The 18,852-nt window shown below is 40.3% G+C and overlaps 1 protein-coding gene, 1 non-coding gene and 1 pseudogene across 7 annotated transcripts in view; all 3 read right to left on the bottom strand.

Moving 5' to 3' along the window:
* EFCAB3 (EF-hand calcium binding domain 3) overlaps positions 1 to 18,852 on the bottom strand; it is a 132,573-nt gene that overhangs the window by 27,088 nt on the left and 86,633 nt on the right. For 3 of the 6 annotated variants that reach the window (XM_016932690.3, XM_063799137.1, XM_063799136.1), the window contains 4 exons: positions 16,007 to 16,060; positions 11,851 to 11,901; positions 6,777 to 6,867; positions 2,415 to 2,491 (listed from right to left, as the gene is read on the bottom strand). In XM_016932690.3, the coding sequence (XP_016788179.2) occupies positions 2,415 to 2,491; positions 6,777 to 6,867; positions 11,851 to 11,901; positions 16,007 to 16,060 (273 nt within the window). Of the gene's footprint in view, positions 1 to 2,414; positions 2,492 to 6,776; positions 6,868 to 9,080; positions 9,338 to 11,850; positions 11,902 to 16,006; positions 16,061 to 18,852 lie in introns of those variants that run through there. The other 3 variants (XM_016932692.3, XM_016932691.3, XM_016932693.3) reach the window with 3 other exon arrangements.
* Positions 6,664 to 6,726, bottom strand: LOC112206132 (U7 small nuclear RNA). Its single transcript, XR_002940335.1, has one exon. It is a non-coding gene; the product is annotated as a U7 small nuclear RNA (small nuclear RNA).
* On the bottom strand, positions 7,806 to 9,328 carry LOC107969016 (large ribosomal subunit protein P2-like; annotated as a pseudogene).

Genomic DNA, 18,852 nt, shown 5'->3' with positions numbered 1-18,852 from the left:
ATAAATAAATAAATAAAAATTAAAAAATTAGTCATTTATTTCTATCAGTGTGGATTCATGGATGTTTATTTTATACTTTGGGTTATAATCAATTCTATATTATTAATTTTTATTGCTCAAATAGAAAAAGTTGGTGGAAGTCAGAGGTTATGGATACAGATGCTGGTAAGGAGGTAGACATGGAGGTGAGGGTCTACGGAAATTCTAATCTGATTGCTTCAGTTTTCTTTGGGAAAGTAAGCAGACCAATTGACAGTAAGGATGGGAGATGCTGGGGATCTTGAAGTATTCAATAAATATTTGTAGAATGAACAAATTAACCTCTCATAGGAAGGTTGTGAGGATTAAGCACTGTAATGAACACATTTTCTAGTTTCCATATTTGATGTTTTGATATCTGGGGCCTTGCTGGCCCTGGAGGGACTGCCCCTCTCAGGGCTGGTCAATTCCTAGAAATAGTGACTACTAGATTGTGAGTGTGTCTTTCCTCTGCAAACCATCCAATTCCATAGACCATATTCCAGAGACCATATCCTCAATCACCTGCCTTCTCCACCTCTTACAGTCAGGACACTACTTCCCTGCCCTAGTCATCCCAGGGCTAGGTACCAGACAACTAGGGACAGCCCTTACATGCCAGAGCCCACTGAAGTTGTTTAAACTAGCTAACCCCATACCTGCTTACCCTGCCTTGTCCATTCCTTCTTGCAGAAACCACAATAGAGTTTCTTGTCCACATGCTGCCCCTGCCCACTTCCTGACTGACCCTGGTGCTTCCTCTTGTGGCCCCACATGCTTGGCATGCTGTGCCCTGTTTCTAGGGATCTGTGAGTATGAAAAACTTCCTCTGTGGCCATCATTTCTGTGTCTGCATGTCTCACCATATCTGACTAAAATAGACCCCTTAAAATGAGTACCAAAGTATCTTAAGGCACTTTAGAAACCTTAAAGGTCTATAAAACCATAAGCTGTTATTATTAAGGCATTTAGCTCAGTTTTACAATGAAAAATGCCAATCTGATCATGACAATCCTTTGCGTTTTCCAAACCGAAATTCCCAGCAATAAAGGTTGATTATAGAATGAACAAATTAACCTCTCATAGGAAAGTTGAGGATTAAGCACTGTAAAGAACACATTTTCTAGTTTCCATATTTGATGTTTTGCTATCTGGGGCCTTGGTGGCCCTGGAGGGACTGCCCCTGTCAGGGCTGGTCAAGGTGGATTGATTCTTTGATTCATTTCTGTCTCCTGGGTCAATTTCTAAATTGGTTCTAAATTTAGTGGGGTAAAGCATCAGCCTCTTCAGAAACCAGATGCAACCCAAACACAGCCACACTTGACTTCTTTGAATTTTTCTAGTGCATCATGCTTTCCCTTTTCTCTGGCCTTTGTAGATTCTGTTCTTTCTGCCTAGAACACTTCTGTCAGCGCTATTTGCCTGATTTACTCCTATTCGTCATTCAGCCTTCTCTGGGACTCCCTTTCTTCCCTCACAAGACCAAATTAGGAGGCTTTCCTTTAAGCTCCTATAACACTCCATACTTTTCCTATCATAACTTGTGTTATATTGTAATTTAAATGATTTATTCAGCAAGTTCATGGCTTTTTTTTTTTCGAGACAGAGTCTCGCTTTGTCGCCCAGGCTGGTGTGCAGTGGCACGATCTCGGGTTACTGCAACCTCCGCTTCCTGGGTTCAAGCAATTCTCCCTGCCTCAGCCTCCCAAATAGCTGGGATTACAGGTGCCCGCCACCACGCTCAGCTAATTTTTGTATTTTTAGTAGAGACAAGGTTTCACCATATTGGCCAAGCTGGTCTCGGACTCCTGACCTCAGGTGATCGGCCTGGCCTGCCTCAGCCTCCCAAAGTGCTGAGATTACAGGCGTGAGCCACCGTGCCTGGCAAGTTCATGGTTTAACAGCCTGTCTTCCCTATTAGACTTCCTATCAGGGCAGGGACCACGTCTGACTTGTTTTGTTGTTTCCCACGCCTAGTACATTTTTGGCATTAAATAAATATTTGTTGTTTGGATGAATAAACTTTAGCCAGTGTAGCTCATTTTATATTGTTTTCTTTGAGAAATCCTAGGACTGTAGCTGTGTTTGTGTTCTTTATTACTTGATTTATATTTGTTCTTTTGTTATTTTTGTTCTTTTTGCGTTTGTTCTTTTCCATACCCCCAAGTTCTTCTTTGAATACAGTTATTTGACCAGCACTGCCTAAATTCTAGGGAGATGTCCATATAAAAGCAATTTCCCTCCTGTCCCACAAAAATGTAGGGTTTTTTTCCTTTCTCTCAAATGATGGTGGTGTAGACCACCCTTGAAATCTCAGATCTTTCTTAGAGAAGAAAGGATCAGACATATTAAGGAGCTGTTGTTTATGCTTCAGTTTTGAGGATGATTCTCATTACCTGCCATTTGTGAAGCACTTAGCTTCTTTTCTTTGTGTTGTAATTGGCATTGAAGAGATCCTGGTAAGTCTCTATCCCTGAGGAAAGATATGAAAATATTTAGATTTACTACATATGTGAAACCAGCAGATATTAGTCCTATTCATCAGTTTCTGCTTACTGGAATGACTGTAGCATCTCAATGTATCCAGTCTACTATCCTAAGGGATCTTCTGTTTAGGATAGCCCATAGCTACAGGATGAACAGTGAGAAAATGTTGGCCACTGAGATCCTCCTCTGCCCTAAACTTGCCCATCACCCTTCCCTTAAAAAATTATAATTTCAGGCCAGCCATGGTGGCTCATACCTGTACTCCTAGCCCTTTGGGAGGTCAAGGCAAGAGGATCGCTTGAGCCCGGGAGTTCAAGACCACCTTGGGCAACGTAGCAAGACCCTGTCTCTACAAAACATAAAAAAAAATTAGCCAGGTGTGGTGGCACAGGCCTGCAGTCCTAGCCACTCAGGAGGCTGAGGTGGGAGGATTGCTTGTGCCTGGGAGGTCAAGGCTGCACTGAGTCATGATTGCACCACTATGCTTCAGCCTGGGTGACAGAGTGAGACCCTATCTCAAAAAAAAACAAACCCCAAAAAACCAGTTACGATTTCCCCCATTTTACAAAATAAGAAACAGAAGCTCAGAGCAATTAAATAATTTGTCTCAGGTTATACAGATAGTAAATGGAAGACCTGAGATTCAAACCCAGATTTGTCTGACTCCAAAAATCAAGGCCATAATGCTTTACACTATTCCTGTTGTTAGAAAGAGAAGTTGTTTCAATTTTCTTTTTTGCTGGCTCCAACTCTCAGCCTTGAGTTTCAAATTTTAAAACAGTATAAACATTGTGGTGAATACCCTTACAGAGAAACCTTTGCATCTATGACTATTTTACAACTTTTTTTTTTCTTTTTACAACTTTTACAACTATTTTACAGTCGTCAAATTGTATTTTTACCAGCATATGTATGGGTGTATAAGAGAGCGAAATAAAGATAGAGAACACCTCTGAAAATTTGAAACCTTGGGTGACCTTTCATTTATTGAGGAAAGTAAAATCTGGAAAAGGCAGGAACATATTAATACTTTCAAGATACTTTGTACAGATCTGAAGTAATTTATTAGTTTAAGAACACAAAAATATATCATGTAAAACTGAGTTTGCTTATAATATGATAAATAAAATTTAATTACATTTAAGTAAATGTGATTTAACTCCAAAATTTAATTATAACCAATTTTATAAATTTATTTAAAGTGCATTTAGTTTTGATACTTGTAAAACTAAAAGTTTAAAAAATATGAAATCTCATAGTTTTGTGGCTTTATAAGAAGCAGTTTAAAAAGTAAAACTAGGCCGGGTGCGCTGGCTCATGCCTGTAATCCCTGCACTTAGGGAGGCCAAGGCGGGTGGATCACGAGGTCAGGAGATCGAGACCATCCTGGCTAACACGGTGAAATCCCGCCTCTACTAAAAATTAAAAAAAAAAAAAAAATTAGCCGGGCATGGTGGCAGGTGCCTGTAGTCCCAGCTACTTCGGAGGCTGAGGCAGAAGAATGACATGAACCCAGGAGGCGGAGCTTGCAGTGAGCAGGGATCACGTCACTGCACTCCAGTCTGGGTGACAGAGCAAGACTCTGTCTCAAAAAAAAAAAAAAAAAAAGTAAAACTAGAAGAAATACTAAACATTGTAGTTAAACAACAAATTATTATGGTTTATTAATTTAGTATCCCCTAAAGTACTTATTAGATTCAACTCATTTTCAAAGAGGGGCCTGGGAGAAAAGGAGGTGATAGTCTCAAAACTGTTCTTAACTTTTGAAAGTGGAATTTTATCTAACTTGTCTTATTTTCTCAGTTTTTACTAACACTGATTTCTTCTTCTGGTGCTTCCTCTTTATTATCTACTTGAATTTCTTCTCTTTCTCTCATTCTTTCAAGACAGAGTCTCCCTCTGCAGTCCAGGCTGGAGTGCAGTGATGTGATCGTGGCTCACTGCAGCCTTGACTGCCCAGGCTCAAGGATCCTTCCACCTCAGTTTCCTGAGTAATTGGAACTATAGGTGCATTCCACCATACCCAGCTAATTTTTTATTTTTTGTAGAGACAAGATCTCCTTATGTTGCTCAGGCTGGTCTTGAACGCCTGGGCTCAAGTGTTCCTCCCGCCTCTACCTCCCAAAGTGTTGGGATTACAAGTGTGTGCCACTGTGCCCAACCTGTAATTTCTGAAGCTCAGGTTTGTCCTTATTCAGATAGGTTATTCTATATTTATTGTACAGATGTTCCTTGATTCATGATGGGGTTACCTCCTTATAAACCCATCATAAGTTGAAAATATTGTAAATTGAAAATGCATTTAATTTGCCTAACCTACATAGCTTAGCCGAGCCTACCTTAAATGTGCTCAGAACAGTTACATTAGCCTACATGTGGGCAAACTCATGTAGCACAAAGCCTATTTTGTAATAAAGTGTTGAATGCCTCATGTAATTTATTGACTCCTGTACTGAAAGTGAAAAACAGGACGGTTGTATGAGTATTTGAAGTAGAGTTTCCACCAGATGCATATGGCTTTTGTACCACTATAAAGTCAAAAAATGGTAAGTTGAACCATTGTTAAGTTGGGGGCCATCTGTATTTCTAAATATAAACAAATTTCTTTTGCATGATGTAGAAGATGCAGTACATGGCGAAATACTATGTTCTCAAGAAGCAGGAGGAAAGTAGAATTCAAGGCAGTGTAAAGATCTTTTATTTTTCTTTCAAGACAGGGTCTTGCTCTGTTGCCCAGGCTGAAGCACAGTGGTGCGATCTCAGCTCGCCCTAACCTCTGCCTCCTAGGCTCGAGCAATCCTCCCACTTCAGCCCCTTGAGTAGCTGGGACTACAGGTGTGCATCACCACACCCAGTTAATTTTTGTATCTTTTTTGGTAGAGGCTGGTCTCAAATTCCTAGGCTCAAGTGATCCACCCGCCTCAGCCTCTCGAAGTGCTGGGATTACAGATGTGAGCCACCGTGCCAGGCCAGGCAATGTAAAGTTCTTACTATCTGTCTTTAAAAAGACACTCTTGGCACAATTTCAGACCTTATCTTGGATCAAACATTGGAGAAAGACTTTATTTTTCAAAGTTTCAAATGACTGAAGAACCTTACATTTGGAATGAACCCAATCCAGCCTCCCATGTAATGTAGGAATTCCCTTTACATGTAGTATTGCCTAGTCTTTGCTTAACTACTTTCAGTGACAAGGAACTCACTCCCTCAAAAGACAGCTTGCGTAGTCAAGGACACTAGAAAAGATACACTTAAAATAGAAAGTAAATGGATAATTGTGAAAGAGAAAAAAATGTTCTTCTTATGATCTGATAAAATATAAATCAGGCTCTCATTTTTGCTCATTAGTGGCTGTTTATTGAAATTTGTTGTTAGGTGACTGAGAAAAAGCCATTGTTAATGTCACAGGTAAATCTCCCTTCCCAATTTTAGCCCAGGGTCAGTCATGGCTAATGTACCAGCTTTCGTTTACCAGCTATATTTGAAATATAGACCCTTTTTCTACACTTTGACTTGGTTATGGGTTTAGGTCTTCTTTATGATCTTCTAAATTTTTTCTTCTTTAAACTGGCACTCAAAATATCTCAAGATATAACTGATAACTCCTTGAGCCCCCTAGGGTATTTTGTATCCTAACATAAAAACAGCTTCTCCTTTGGGAGGACAGGAGGGAGAATTCTGCTCTTCCTATCAAAAAAGATGTATATCTTTTTGTTTTCATAAAAAATATTTCTCTTCAATTCCGATGTTTTGTTTTATAACTAAACTTATCATATAATAAATATTTGAAGAGTATTTTAATTGTTTCATCATAATCTTTATGAGCATTTAATATATTAATAATTTTTTTTTGAGATGGAGTCTTGCTCTGTCACCAGGCTGGAGTGCAGTGGCACGATCTCAGCTCACTGCAACCTCTGTCCCCCAAGTTCAAGCAATACTCCTGCCTCAGCCTCTCGAGTAGCTGGCACCACAGGCGCACACCACCACGCCTGGCTAATTTTTGTATTTTTAGTAGAGACGGAGTTTCACCACGTTGGCCAGGATGGTCTTGATCTCTCGACCTCATGATCCGCCCACCTCGGCCTCCCAAAGTGCTGAGATTACAGGTGTGAGCCACTGCGTCCGGCCAATAATCTTAATAATTTTCTTTTTTTTAGGGGCTTCCCAGTAAAGATCGGAAAACCTGCTAGACAAAATTCTAAAAGAGCTGTAACACTAATAATTCTTTATCATAATACATTTATCACCCTTAATCATTCATTACCTACCTTTTATTGTGGGAGATGGGTACTTTTGTTAGAGGATTCAGCTTAAGTTTTGGTTTAATTTCTGAAACTGCCATGTGGCCAGTGACTCTGTCTGGAATTCAGAATATACAATTAAGAAATCAGTTTACAGATTCATTCTTTATATTCTTTTGCAACTTTTTCAGCTCAAAGCCTGGAGTTTGAAAAGTCTAGGGCCTCAAGGAATGGTAATAGATGCAAACTCAAGTTAGAGATATGCATAAAGTTGGAATGCCATGTGGAAAGTCCCCTTCGTTGTTCCCGATTTCTAAGCAAAGTTGCTTGTCACTGCTCCCCCTTCAATTAGTGTCACTCTGATCCTATGTAAGAATAAATGCTAAGTGAAATAAGCCAGACACAGAAAGACCAACGCTATATGATCTAACTAATATGTATAATCTAAAATAGTTTAACTCATAGAAGCAGAGAGTAGAATGGTGGTTGAGGAAGGAGATATGGGGAGATGTTGATGATACAAAGTTTGAAGATGAATAAATTCTGAAGATCTAATGAACAGCATGGTGACTACAGGTAATAATACTACTGTAATGTATACCTGAAATTTGCTAAGAGATTAGATCCTAAGTGGTCTCACTACACACACACACACACACACACACGCATACACACGCACAAATAGTAACTAAGTGATGAATATGTTAATTAGATTGATTGTGGTGATTGTTTAACAATGTATACATATATCAAATTATCAAGTTGTACACCTTAAATAATAAAAATGGTGCCATGTGACACAGGTAATGAGCATTCTGGAAATATATGGAAAAAGTTATTTAAAGATGCTATTTTATTATGAAATCAGTAGAGCATTTCAAGTCATAATTGACAAAGAATAAAATGTATTTGCCTACTTGTTTACATCTTAGATACCTGCCTAGTAGTAAGTAGATTTTCCCAGGGTTTCTTTTGGGGAGACTCATCCCTGCCCTGTCACTTCTTGGGAACCACTTGTTGTTTGTTTGTTTGTTTTTGTTTTTGGATGTGTAAAAGGCTTTATTTGCAGGGGAGCAGGAATTTAATAAAAGAGACCAAATCCCATGTCATCATCTGACTCTTTGGACACCTCCTCCTCCTCCTCATCTTCTCCTCTGCTGCAGCGGGGGTGGAACCAGCAGCAGGAGCTGCACAGCCTGGGGCAGCAGAGACAGCCACAGCCCCACCCGCAGGTACACTGGCAACCTTGCCAATACCCTGGGCAATGACATCTTCAATGCTTTTTCCATTCAGCTCACTGATAAACTTGTTGAGCCGGTCATCGTCCGCCTCGATGCCTACGCTGTCCAGGATCCTCTTGATGTCTTTGGCTCTGAGGGAGGTGCTGCCCCCGAGGGCAGCCAGCAGGAGGGAGGTGACCGAGCGCACTGGGGGCGGGCGTCTATGGAGGCGGTGGCAAGGCCTCCATGAGTGCGATCTTGGTGGAGTCAGGGAGGAAAAGCCCAGGTGGTCTTGGTTAACAGTAGGAATGGGGGTGGGATACAATGCAGTTCTGCTACCCTAGACCCTGGAAGGAACTCGTGAATTACCGTCGCCTTTCCACTTGGCATAGTTTGAGAAACAGGGCTTATGAACCAGAAGCTGGGTTGGTAGGGCTTCCCCGTCTGTTGTTATTTGAACCAAGCCAAATGTCCAACAATGATAGACTGGATTAAGAAAATGTGGCACATATACACCATGGAATACTATGCAGCCATAAAAAATGATGAGTTCATGTCCTTTGTAGGCACATGGATGAAGCTGGAAACCATCATTCTCAGCTGGAAACCATCATTCTCAGCTGGAAACTATCGCAAGGACAAAAAACCAAACATGCATATTCTCACTCATAGGTGGGAATTGAACAATGAGAACACATAGACACAGGAAGGGGAGCATCACACACTGGGGCCTGTTGTGGGGTGGGGGGAGGGGGGAGGGATAGCATTAGGAGATATACCTGATGTTAAATGATGAGTTGATGGATGCAGCACACCAACATGGCACATGTATACGTATGTAACTAACCTGCACGTTGTGCACGTGTACCCTAAAACTTAAAGTATAATAATAATAAAAAAATGTAGAGTGTATTTGATAGTTCACTGACAAGAAAACTAGGTTGCTGACTTAAGAATAATGGATAATTGAATACTATTCAACCATGAGGAAAAAAAGTCTCTGAATGTTTGGTTAGAATTTGATCCATTTTCCCAGGTCTTCACCTCAGAGCCCAGAAAGCAGTTGTTTCTAAACAACTCAATTACAAGTCCTCAAAATCTGAAAACCTACCACAGAGCTGGGAACTCCGGAATGGCTCAACAATTCAGGCATTTGAAAGGTGCTGTGAAATCATCCCCATACCTCAAAATAATCATTTCTTTAAAAAAATACCTTCAATTCTCAAAGATAATAGATTTTTTAAAAAGGACTTAGCATAGAATCCTACAAAATCACGATATTTACCTACTTTTAAGCCGTGCTACCTACCACTTCTGGGCTTCAATCAGATCAGGAATCCAATAAAGGGTTTGTTCCATCACACAACTGTGACCTCATTCACTGCTCAGGCTCAAGCCCGGGGAGAGAATGACCCAGGAGCTCCTTCTAACCTTACAGCAACTGTGTTTTCAGTGTGGTTCATTCAGCACCCTTGGTGTATATGAGGGTATGATTTATAAAATCTGAACATTTTGACACTGTTGGAATTTCAGGGAAGGGGGAGAATTTTTGTTTCAAGTTCTATATTAATATATTTTCATGTTAATGTCTTCATCAGGCTGGGTGTGGTGGCTCATGCCTGTGATCCCAGCACTTTGGGGGGCCGAGGCGGGCAGATCACCTGAGGTTGGGAGTTTGAAACCGGCCTGGCCAAATGATGAAACCCTCATCTCTATTAAAAATACAAAAATTAGCTGGGTGTGGTGGTGCACACCTGTAATCCCAGCTACTCAGGAGGCTGAGGCAGGAGAATTGCTTGAACTTGGGAGGCAGAGGTTGCAGTGAACTGAGATCACGCTCCTGCACTCCAGCCCGGGCGACAGAGCGAGACTTTTGTCTCAAAAAAAAAGAGAAAGTCTTCATCAGTCAGTTGAAAGTTGTTCAATTAAAACATTTTACTCAGCTGCCTTCACTGAATGGTGATTAAGAATCATTTCATTAATTGTTTAAGCCTAGAAAGAGAGGCAAAAAAACTCTCATAGGCTGTCTTTAGTATTATTGGGAAAAGTGCTTTCAAAAGAACAATTACAGAAAAGATTGTTTTAAGCAGAAACCAAGGTATTCACGATCTGACACGTCTCATGGCATTGTAAATACTCTAGCGCAGGAGTTAGGACTCCTAACTCATGTCTTTAGTCTATCATGGCTAAGTACAGATATCTCTGGCACCCAAGGCTTAGCTAGTTATATAGTTGGGCCCCTAAAAGTGCTTCAGGTTTCACTTGCAGCAGTTCTAGAGGTTTCCTATTCCTGCTCAGGGCGATTTGTTCATTATGAGCATAATTTGACTTTAACCTAATCTTTTTAAGCTTGGTACACTGCCTCCCATTCTGGACAGGAACACACAAGGAAAGAAAGGGAAGGCTTAATTTATAAATTAATTCAACAATTATTTACTAAGAGCCTACTATATTAAAGGCTACTTAGATTTTTTTTTTTTTTTTTCGTGAGGTCTCACTATGTTGCCCAGGGTTGAGTGCAGTAGCAGGATCATGGTTCACTGCAGTCTCGACCTCCCAGGCTCAAGTGAGTCTTCCACCTCAGCCTCCCCAGTAGCCGGGACTACAAGGTGCAGGCCACCATGCCCAGCTAATTTTTTGTATTTTGGGTAGAGATGGGGTTTCACTATGTTGCCCAGACTGGTCTTGAAATCCTGGCCCCCAGCAATCTCCTTGGCCTCCCAAAGTGCTGGGATTACAGGTGTGAGCTACCATGCCCAGCCTTATTGTTGTGTTACAGCATTCTTTATATATTTTGGAGACTAGATCCTTATCAATTACATAATTCACAGATATTTTTCCCTGTTCTGTGGGTTGTCTTTTTACTTTATTGATAATGTCCTTTCAGCCACAGAAGTTAGTCCTGGAATTTTAAAGCTGAAAGATAACTAATAGATCATCAACCTAATTCTGCCCCCAACCCACCACATTTTTTTTATTATACTTTAAGTTCTGGGACACATGTGCAGAACGTGCAGGTTTGTTACATAGGTATACACGTGCCATGGGGGTTTGCTGCACCCATCAACCTGTAATCTACATGAGGTATTTCTCCTAATGCTATCTCTCCCCTAGCCCCCCACCCCCCTACCCCCCAACAGGCCCCTGTGTGTGATGTTCCCCTCCCTGTGTCCATGCCCATTTCATTTTTTAAAAAAAGAGACAAGTTCTTTCTTTGTTAGCTGAGGCTGAAGTGCGGTGGCGCAGTGATGGCTCAATGCAGCCTCCAATTCCTGGGCTCAAGTGATCCTTCCACTCAGCCTCCCAAGTAGCTAGGACTACAGTAGGCAAGTGCCACTACAACTGATTAATTTTAAAATTTTTTATAGAGAGGGGGCCTCGCTGAATTTCCCAGGCTGGACTCATAGTCCTGGCTTCAAGTGATCTTCCTGCCTCCGCCTCCCAAGGCTCTAGGATTACAGGTGTGAGCCAGTGCTCCAGGTCCTCACCCATTTTATTTTACTGCTAAGGACACTAAAGCCCAATGAACTGAATTAATTTCCTTAATGGCAGAGTCAGGAACACCTGCTTTGTAAATTGTACTGTGATACCAAATAGGCTACAGTGTTCTTAGAGGTTAAAAAAAATCACAAATGGAGCGTTAGAAAAGAATATAAAATACCTGATAATCACATGTGATTCAGTGTGGTGTGGACTATAAAGGTACAAGGAACTTAGAAAGACAGTTGGAGAAATAACGGTGTTCATTCACTTTATGGACAAGTAGATGGAGGATAGAAACTGACAAGACAATTAGGGAAAGTAACTAAGGTATTAAAAAATGTAAGTCAAAGTATTAAGCCCCATCTTTACAATGGCTTCACATCAGCTTTCACACTCACCTTTAACATCATTTGCAGTTTTCAACTTATGCAGAGTCACCATTCCTTTTGCTTAAAGACAAGATTAAGAATCAAAATTACATGAATTTCTGAAGTTACGGAAAGTAGACTAGGAGGGCATAATTTATCTTATTTTTTTCCCCAGATGAGTGAAAAAATTAAGAAAATGTCAAGGTTATATGGGATATCCATCTTCTTTCATATTGTTTCTTTTGGTGCCTTAATGCACTGCACTCCAAAAGCAAAAATTGAAAAGCACTATAGTGTCAGCATTGAAATCAAGACTATTCATTTATCATCTTTTAGGATGTAAAGAAGTGGAATGACTTTGAAAATCTGTTGATTCGGGAGGAAGATGATCTGTTACCCACTTCATTTTCATGAATGCTTTGTTTAGGACGGTATTGACTAATTAGATACCTTTTAATGAGATAGATATTTCTTTCTAGTGAATTATCCTATCAAATATGTGGGTATGATTAACTAACTGCAAAATCTTCCTTCACCCCACCCCTTTCTATGGCCAGAACAACAACCAACCAAAACCTTAATAGTACAGATTTAACTTTTTTTCTTTTCTTTCCTCTAAAAATGTGGGAATAGTTTTGTTTTCTAAGCATGAGGAGATTAATACTCAGGAAAAAAGTGTGGCTATAATAACTCAGTTTCCTATGTTTGGTTTGGTTTGGCCTGGCCAGATAAACCAATAATGTATTATTTTAATATCAAAAAAGGTCTATGGCAGATGATGAAACACAGAAACATGGAAAATTCTTGGTGATCCCTTTAGGTTATAGAGGCTATATAAGGTAATATATAATGCAGAAAGCAATACATATAAAGAAGAAATATCTTTCCTATGGGGAAAGGATTAATTCTAATATAAAACACATAATCTGTAGAATTCAGAAAAACCTACACCTATGAAGCACCTTTTCTTTCCCTGCCTCTGATCTGGTCACTCTCTCTCTCTCTATTGCTTGGCTCTTCTCCCTTCCTGGATATTAGTTTGCTAGAGGCACCCTATGCCATTCTTAGACACTGCACGTGGCAACATGCTGGTTGAGAATGTGACTTAGAAGATGACAAGAAGCAGACTTTATTTTTATATGGCGACTTTTTTTCTAAATGTATGTTAGACTTTCTGTGTGTCCCTAGGAAGTAAAGTTTTAGAAATTCTCATGTGGAACCTTACAACCCCAGTGCCTCTGAAGGCCAGAGTGAAGTTCTGAATGTTCACCATCAAATAACATAAATTTTAGCAGGTCTTGAAGTTGTTCATATATGAATGTTATTTCCACGTTATCACGCTTAAGTAGCTGAAATTCACCTTTATTCTTTAGAAAGTAGAAATGGTGAAATGGAAATGGGAGAAAAAGATATTTAAGTGTGAAAAATGCCATTGCCATTATGCCTATGTCTGTCATCTGAAATTTGAGTGTGAAGACTTAAATCACAGTAGTATATTTGAAGGCAAAGGTGTCAATATGGCATTAAGAAATAAAATTTGTCCCTTAATACTTATATAAAGAAAACTTTCTTTAAAAGTTTTTTTTAGGCAGAGTCTCACTCTGTCACCCAGGCTGGAGTGCAGTGGTGCGATCTCGGCTCACTGGAACCTCTGCCTCCCAGGTTCAAGCGATTCTCCTGTCTCAGCCTCCCAAGTAGCTGGGAGTGTGCCACCAAGCCTGGCTAATTTTTGTATTTTTGTAGAGACGGGGTTTCACTACGTTGGCCAGGCTGGTCTCTAATCCCTGATCTCAAGTGATCCACCTGCCTCGGCCTCCCAAAGTGCTGAGATTACAGGCGTGAGCCACCGTGCCCAGCCAAAGAAAACTTTATAAGTGAAAATGTAGTATTATTGAGTGAATCTTTGAAATAGAAACCAGTATTTGAAATTTCTAAAAATATGAAACATACTTTAAAACATCTAAATTTTCTTTAAGGCACTGTAGACTTCACAGAATAAAATATATTTCAGTGGCAGTAGGTGGATTGGGGCTTATGAAGTGAAGAAAACATGTGGGCGAGCTGGGTAGCCATGTGAAATGCATATGTTTGATAAAGAGACTGGAAGAAAAAGAAAGAATAGCACTAGAAAAACAAGGGGAAGCTGGAGCAAAAGAAAAAAATATATTTTTAGACATACGGAGAAGATAATAAAAGAGGAAAAAAGAAGAAGTGGAAGAGGAGAAAGAAGAATGATAGAAAAGTAAGCAAAGATATCTGAAGTGTTGTGCCTTCCTGGCTTTATAAATGGTTAAGAGCCAATTCTGATATGGGTGACTCGCTTATGTTACCTGGGGTTGTTAGTTTTACAGAACTGTTTGTTCTGAGTTGCCCAGATAGGAGGGATTATCTTAAGAATGACCTTGATACAGCCGCTTCGGTTAGTGAATCTTCAATTATCTGAAAGCAGGAGACTAGAACCTCTATCAGGTAATCAACAAGTATTTATTGAGCATATACTGTGTACTCAAAAACTAAGCTTTTGGGAGAGTGGGAACCTTGCTTTATCTTTTGGTCATTGCTAAACTTTCTCGAACAGTGTCTGGGTGCTCAAAAAATACTTATTGGTGAACATAGAACTTATACATGGCCATGGGAGATGGTTTCCAGTATCTCCAATTGGCAGTATGATTTTAAATGCTGGGGATAAAAACTACCAAGTGAACATTCCTGAAAGTTTTCTGGCACCAACAACAAAAGCAGCAATAGATGGGATAGACTGGACTTATTAAAAGGTAGATATTTTTTCTTTTACAAATAAAATACAACAGGACTAACTTGGAAATATTAGGCATGGGTACCCAGAATTTAAATTTATTTTCTATTAAAATTCATTTTGTAGATACTTGCATAATATACCTTAAATTATTCTTACATTCTCCTTTTTTATTTCTTTTTACAGACAAGGTCTCACTCTATCATCGAGGCTGGAGTGCAGTGGTGCAATCACAGTTCACTGCAGCTTCAACCTCCTGGGCTGGAGCAATTCTCCGACCTCAGCCTCCTGAGTAGCTGGAACTACAGGTGTATGCCACCACACATGGCTAATTTTTCTAATTTTGTGTAGAGATGGAGTTTTGTCATACTGCCCAGGCTGCTCTCCAACTCCTGGCCTCAAGCAATCTGCCTGTCTTGGCCTCCCAAATTGTTGGGATTACAGAAGTGAGCCACCATGCCCTGCAACATCCTCCTTTTTGAAACACAGTCAGGCTTGCAGAGACACAGCAAATTTCTTTTTTGTCGCACTTGTTAGGAATGCAGATGCAGAGAATAAATCAAGATTACTTAAAAAATGAACTCAAGATTGAGGTTGTACGTGTGTGGGAAGAGGGCAGAGACAAGTTTTACCTGGCCTCTGTTGATCAATTTCACAGCATAATGTTCAAATCTCCCATTCATTTGGAACATGGCATTTTGGCAATAAGAAACTTATTTTAGAAATAATTAAATATAAGGGGCCTACAAGCAAAAAGTACTGAGATTATGTATTAAATTTCAGAGGCATCCAGAAAGGAACTTTAGATTATTAGCTATATTTATTTATTTATTTTTTTGAGATGGAGTCTCTCTATGTTGCCTAGGCTGGAGTGTAATGGCACAATCTCGGCTCACTGCAACCTCCGCCTTCCAGGTTCAAGCGATTCCCCTGCCTCAGCCTCCCGAGTAGCTGGGACTACAGGCGCGCACCATGACGCCCAGTTAATTTTTGTATTTTTAGTAGAGATGAGGTTTCACCATGTTGGTCAGGCTGGTCTCAAACTCCTGACCTCAGGTGATCCACCCGCCTTGGCCTCCCAAAGTGCTGGGATTACAGGCATGAGCCACCGTGCCCGGCCTAGCTATATTTATAAAAAAGTAAGATTTTAATATGAGTAAGAAAAGGGAATGTAAATACATTGGACATGGATAAAAAAGCACAGAAATTATGTATGCATAAGGAAAAAATTTGTGGTGATAAAATTATGGATTATCATTGGAGGACAGAATTAAGAATTATTAAAATTTCCTTTTTTCATCTTTTCATTTGGTAAATATAGAAATTTTCTATAATGAACATATATTACTTTTATAACCAAGAAAACACAGATAAAAATACACATATAGCATCAGATTATAATTTTATATTGTATAATAAATTTTCACTTACGTTTAAACTTCTTCAGGCCCTCCATTATTGAATTAACATTAATCTTTCCATTTCCTGTAAAACATTTTGGTTTAGATACAGAGGCAGTCACATAAAAATTCATAACAGTTGTGAAATTATTAAAAACAATATAATAGGCTGAAATTCTTCCATGAGTTAGAAGAACTAGAAACATTGGTTTGCTTTGGAATTTGGATTCATTTTTCTGTCAGGTGAATATGATGGAAAAAAAAAGATGAACTTTTGTTCTGGCTCTGTCTGGCTCTGTCCTTCAGGCTGGAGTGCATGGCGTGATTATGGCTTATTGCAACCTTGACCTCCCTGGCTCAAGCGATACTCTCGCCTCAGCCTCCTGAGCAGCTGGGACTGCAGGTGTGTGCCACCACACCCAGCTCATTAAACAATTTGTTTTTTTGTTTTTTTTTTTTGTAGAGATGGGGGGTCTCCCTATGTTGCCCAGGCTGGTCTTGAACTCTTGGCCTCAAGTGATCCTCATGCCTTGGCCTCCCAAAGTGTTGGGATTACAAGTGTGAGCCACTGTGCCTGGCAAGGATGAGTCTTTGAAAGAGATACCTATTTCTACATTTTTTTTTTTTTGAGGCAGGGTCTCACTCTGTCACCCAGGCTGGAGTGCAGTGGTGTGATCTCAGATCAGTGCAACCTCTGCCTCCTGGGTTCAAGTGATTCTCGTGCCTCAGACTCCCAAGTAGCTGGGATCACAGGCATGTGCCATCATGCCAGCTAATTTTTTTATTTTTAGTGAGATGGGGTTTCGCCAGGTTGGCCAGGCTGGTCTCGAACTCCTGGTCTCAAGCAATCCACCCACTTCAGCCTCCCAAAGTTCTGGGATTACAGGCTTAAGCCACTGTGCCTGGCCCTATCTCTGCTTTTTAAAAAGCAGTTCATCTTTTCTGTGCTTTAGGAAATTGTATTAATCAAAGGGACAAAAATAAGAAGGAACAAGGTATTTTGAGGGAACTGTGGGTAGTTCAGTTGGTTTGGAGCATGACATGTTGGAAGTAGTGGAGGAGAAAGCTGAGAAGTACATGGGGGCTATGTTGCCGTGGGTTTTGTTTGGACTTTTTTGGGAACATAGGAAAGAGTCATGAAGGTTTCTGACCATTGCTATGTAAAGGTTGATCTGAAGGCAATCTGCCTTTTTAGAGGCAGGATACAGAGAGATAAATGAAACTGAATATGTTGGAAATGAATTATTAAAGGAGTAATTTTTGGAAAGAGAGTAGATGAGATCAAGAGTAGTGGATTAAGAAGGGTTGTAAAGAATCTCTTCAACTGGCCAGGTGCGGTAGCTCATGCCTGTAATTCCAGCACTTTGGGAGGCTGAGGCAGGCATATCACTTGAACCCAGGAGTTGGAGACCAGCCTGGGCAACACGGTGGTACCCCGTCTCTACAAAAAATACAAAAATTAGCTGGGCGTGGTGGTGTGTGCCTGTAGTCCCAGCTTCTTGGGAGGCTGAGGTAGGAGGACAGCTTGAACCCAGGAGACAGAGGTTGCAAGGTTGAGCCCAGGAGCTGATAACATGCCACTGCACTCCAGCCTGGGTGACAGAGCCAGACCCTGTCCCCAAAACAAAAAACAAAATCTCTTCAACTGAAGAGACAAGAGGAAGAAAATATAGGCAAAAAGGAAGAAATGAAAAACTAGAGAGAACAGAACATGGAGATATGTTTGCAACGGATTGGTTCAAATTTATTGCTATAAAACCATGATTTGAGAAACCTAATGGTTCAGTGTCTCATCTCCTACTTTCAGTCGGGCTTCGTAGAGAAAGCGAAGTATGTCTCCTTTCTTCATCCTTGTATTCCTAGTACCTAGTATAGGGCCTGACATATTCAGTGACCAATAAATATTTGTTGCTTGAATAAATCAATATACTCTTTTAAATTCAAGGCCAGGCTGAATAGAAACTCTCTGACAACATCACTGAAGCATTATAGTAAGAAACGCTATCCTCCGATGCACTTAGAACATCTTTTTCTGGGATATCAGAACAGAAAAGAAAGTGGTAGAAATAAAAAAGTATTTATATAGCACAAGGGCCAGTGAGTAAGCCATGTAAATAGACTCAATAAACAATAATAAAATTTCAATAAACAACCCCAAATTCCCCCTCCTTCCCCTGTGTATCTCTTCCTAATACTCATTTTATTTTCTAGTTTCACTCGCTGTAATATTTTTCCTTATTTTTCAGGCTGGAATCATACCATCAGGCACAACTTAGCATATTGGTTGTATTTGTGATTTAAGAAATGAAAGTCATGCACAATCTTTTTTTTTCATTTTTTATTTTTGAGACGGAGTCTCACTCTGTCACCAGGCTGGAGTGCAGTGGCGCAATCTTGGCTCACTGCAACCTCCCCCTCCTGGGTTCAAGTGATTCTCCTGCCTCAGCCTCCTGAGTAGCTGGGATTACAGACGTGTGCCACCAAGCCTGGCTAATTTTTTTTTTATTTTTAGTAGAGACGGGGTTTCACCATGTTGGTCAGGCTGGTCTCGACCTCCTGACCTCAGGTGATCCACCTGCCTCGGCCTCCCAAAGTGTTGGGATTACGGGTGTGAGCCACCGCGCCCGGCAAGTCAGGCACAATCTTAACATATCATGTCTTTTTTTCATCTTTTAGGTCTTTGATAGGCAAAAGGTGGCTCGTGCACCAGCATCATTGGCATCACCTGAGAGCTTGTTAGGAAGGCAGAATCTCAGGCTCTACCCTATTCTTGAACCAAAATCTGCTTTTTTTTTTTTTTCTTTTTTTAAGGAGACAGGGTCTTGCCCTGTTGCCCAGGCTGGAATGCAGCGGTGCAATCATAGCTCATTGCAATCT

Source organism: Pan troglodytes, chromosome 19, assembly GCF_028858775.2.
Source record: "Pan troglodytes isolate AG18354 chromosome 19, NHGRI_mPanTro3-v2.0_pri, whole genome shotgun sequence".
Classification (NCBI taxonomy): Eukaryota; Metazoa; Chordata; class Mammalia; order Primates; family Hominidae; genus Pan; species Pan troglodytes.
This window is presented reverse-complemented; position numbering and strand designations above follow the sequence as displayed.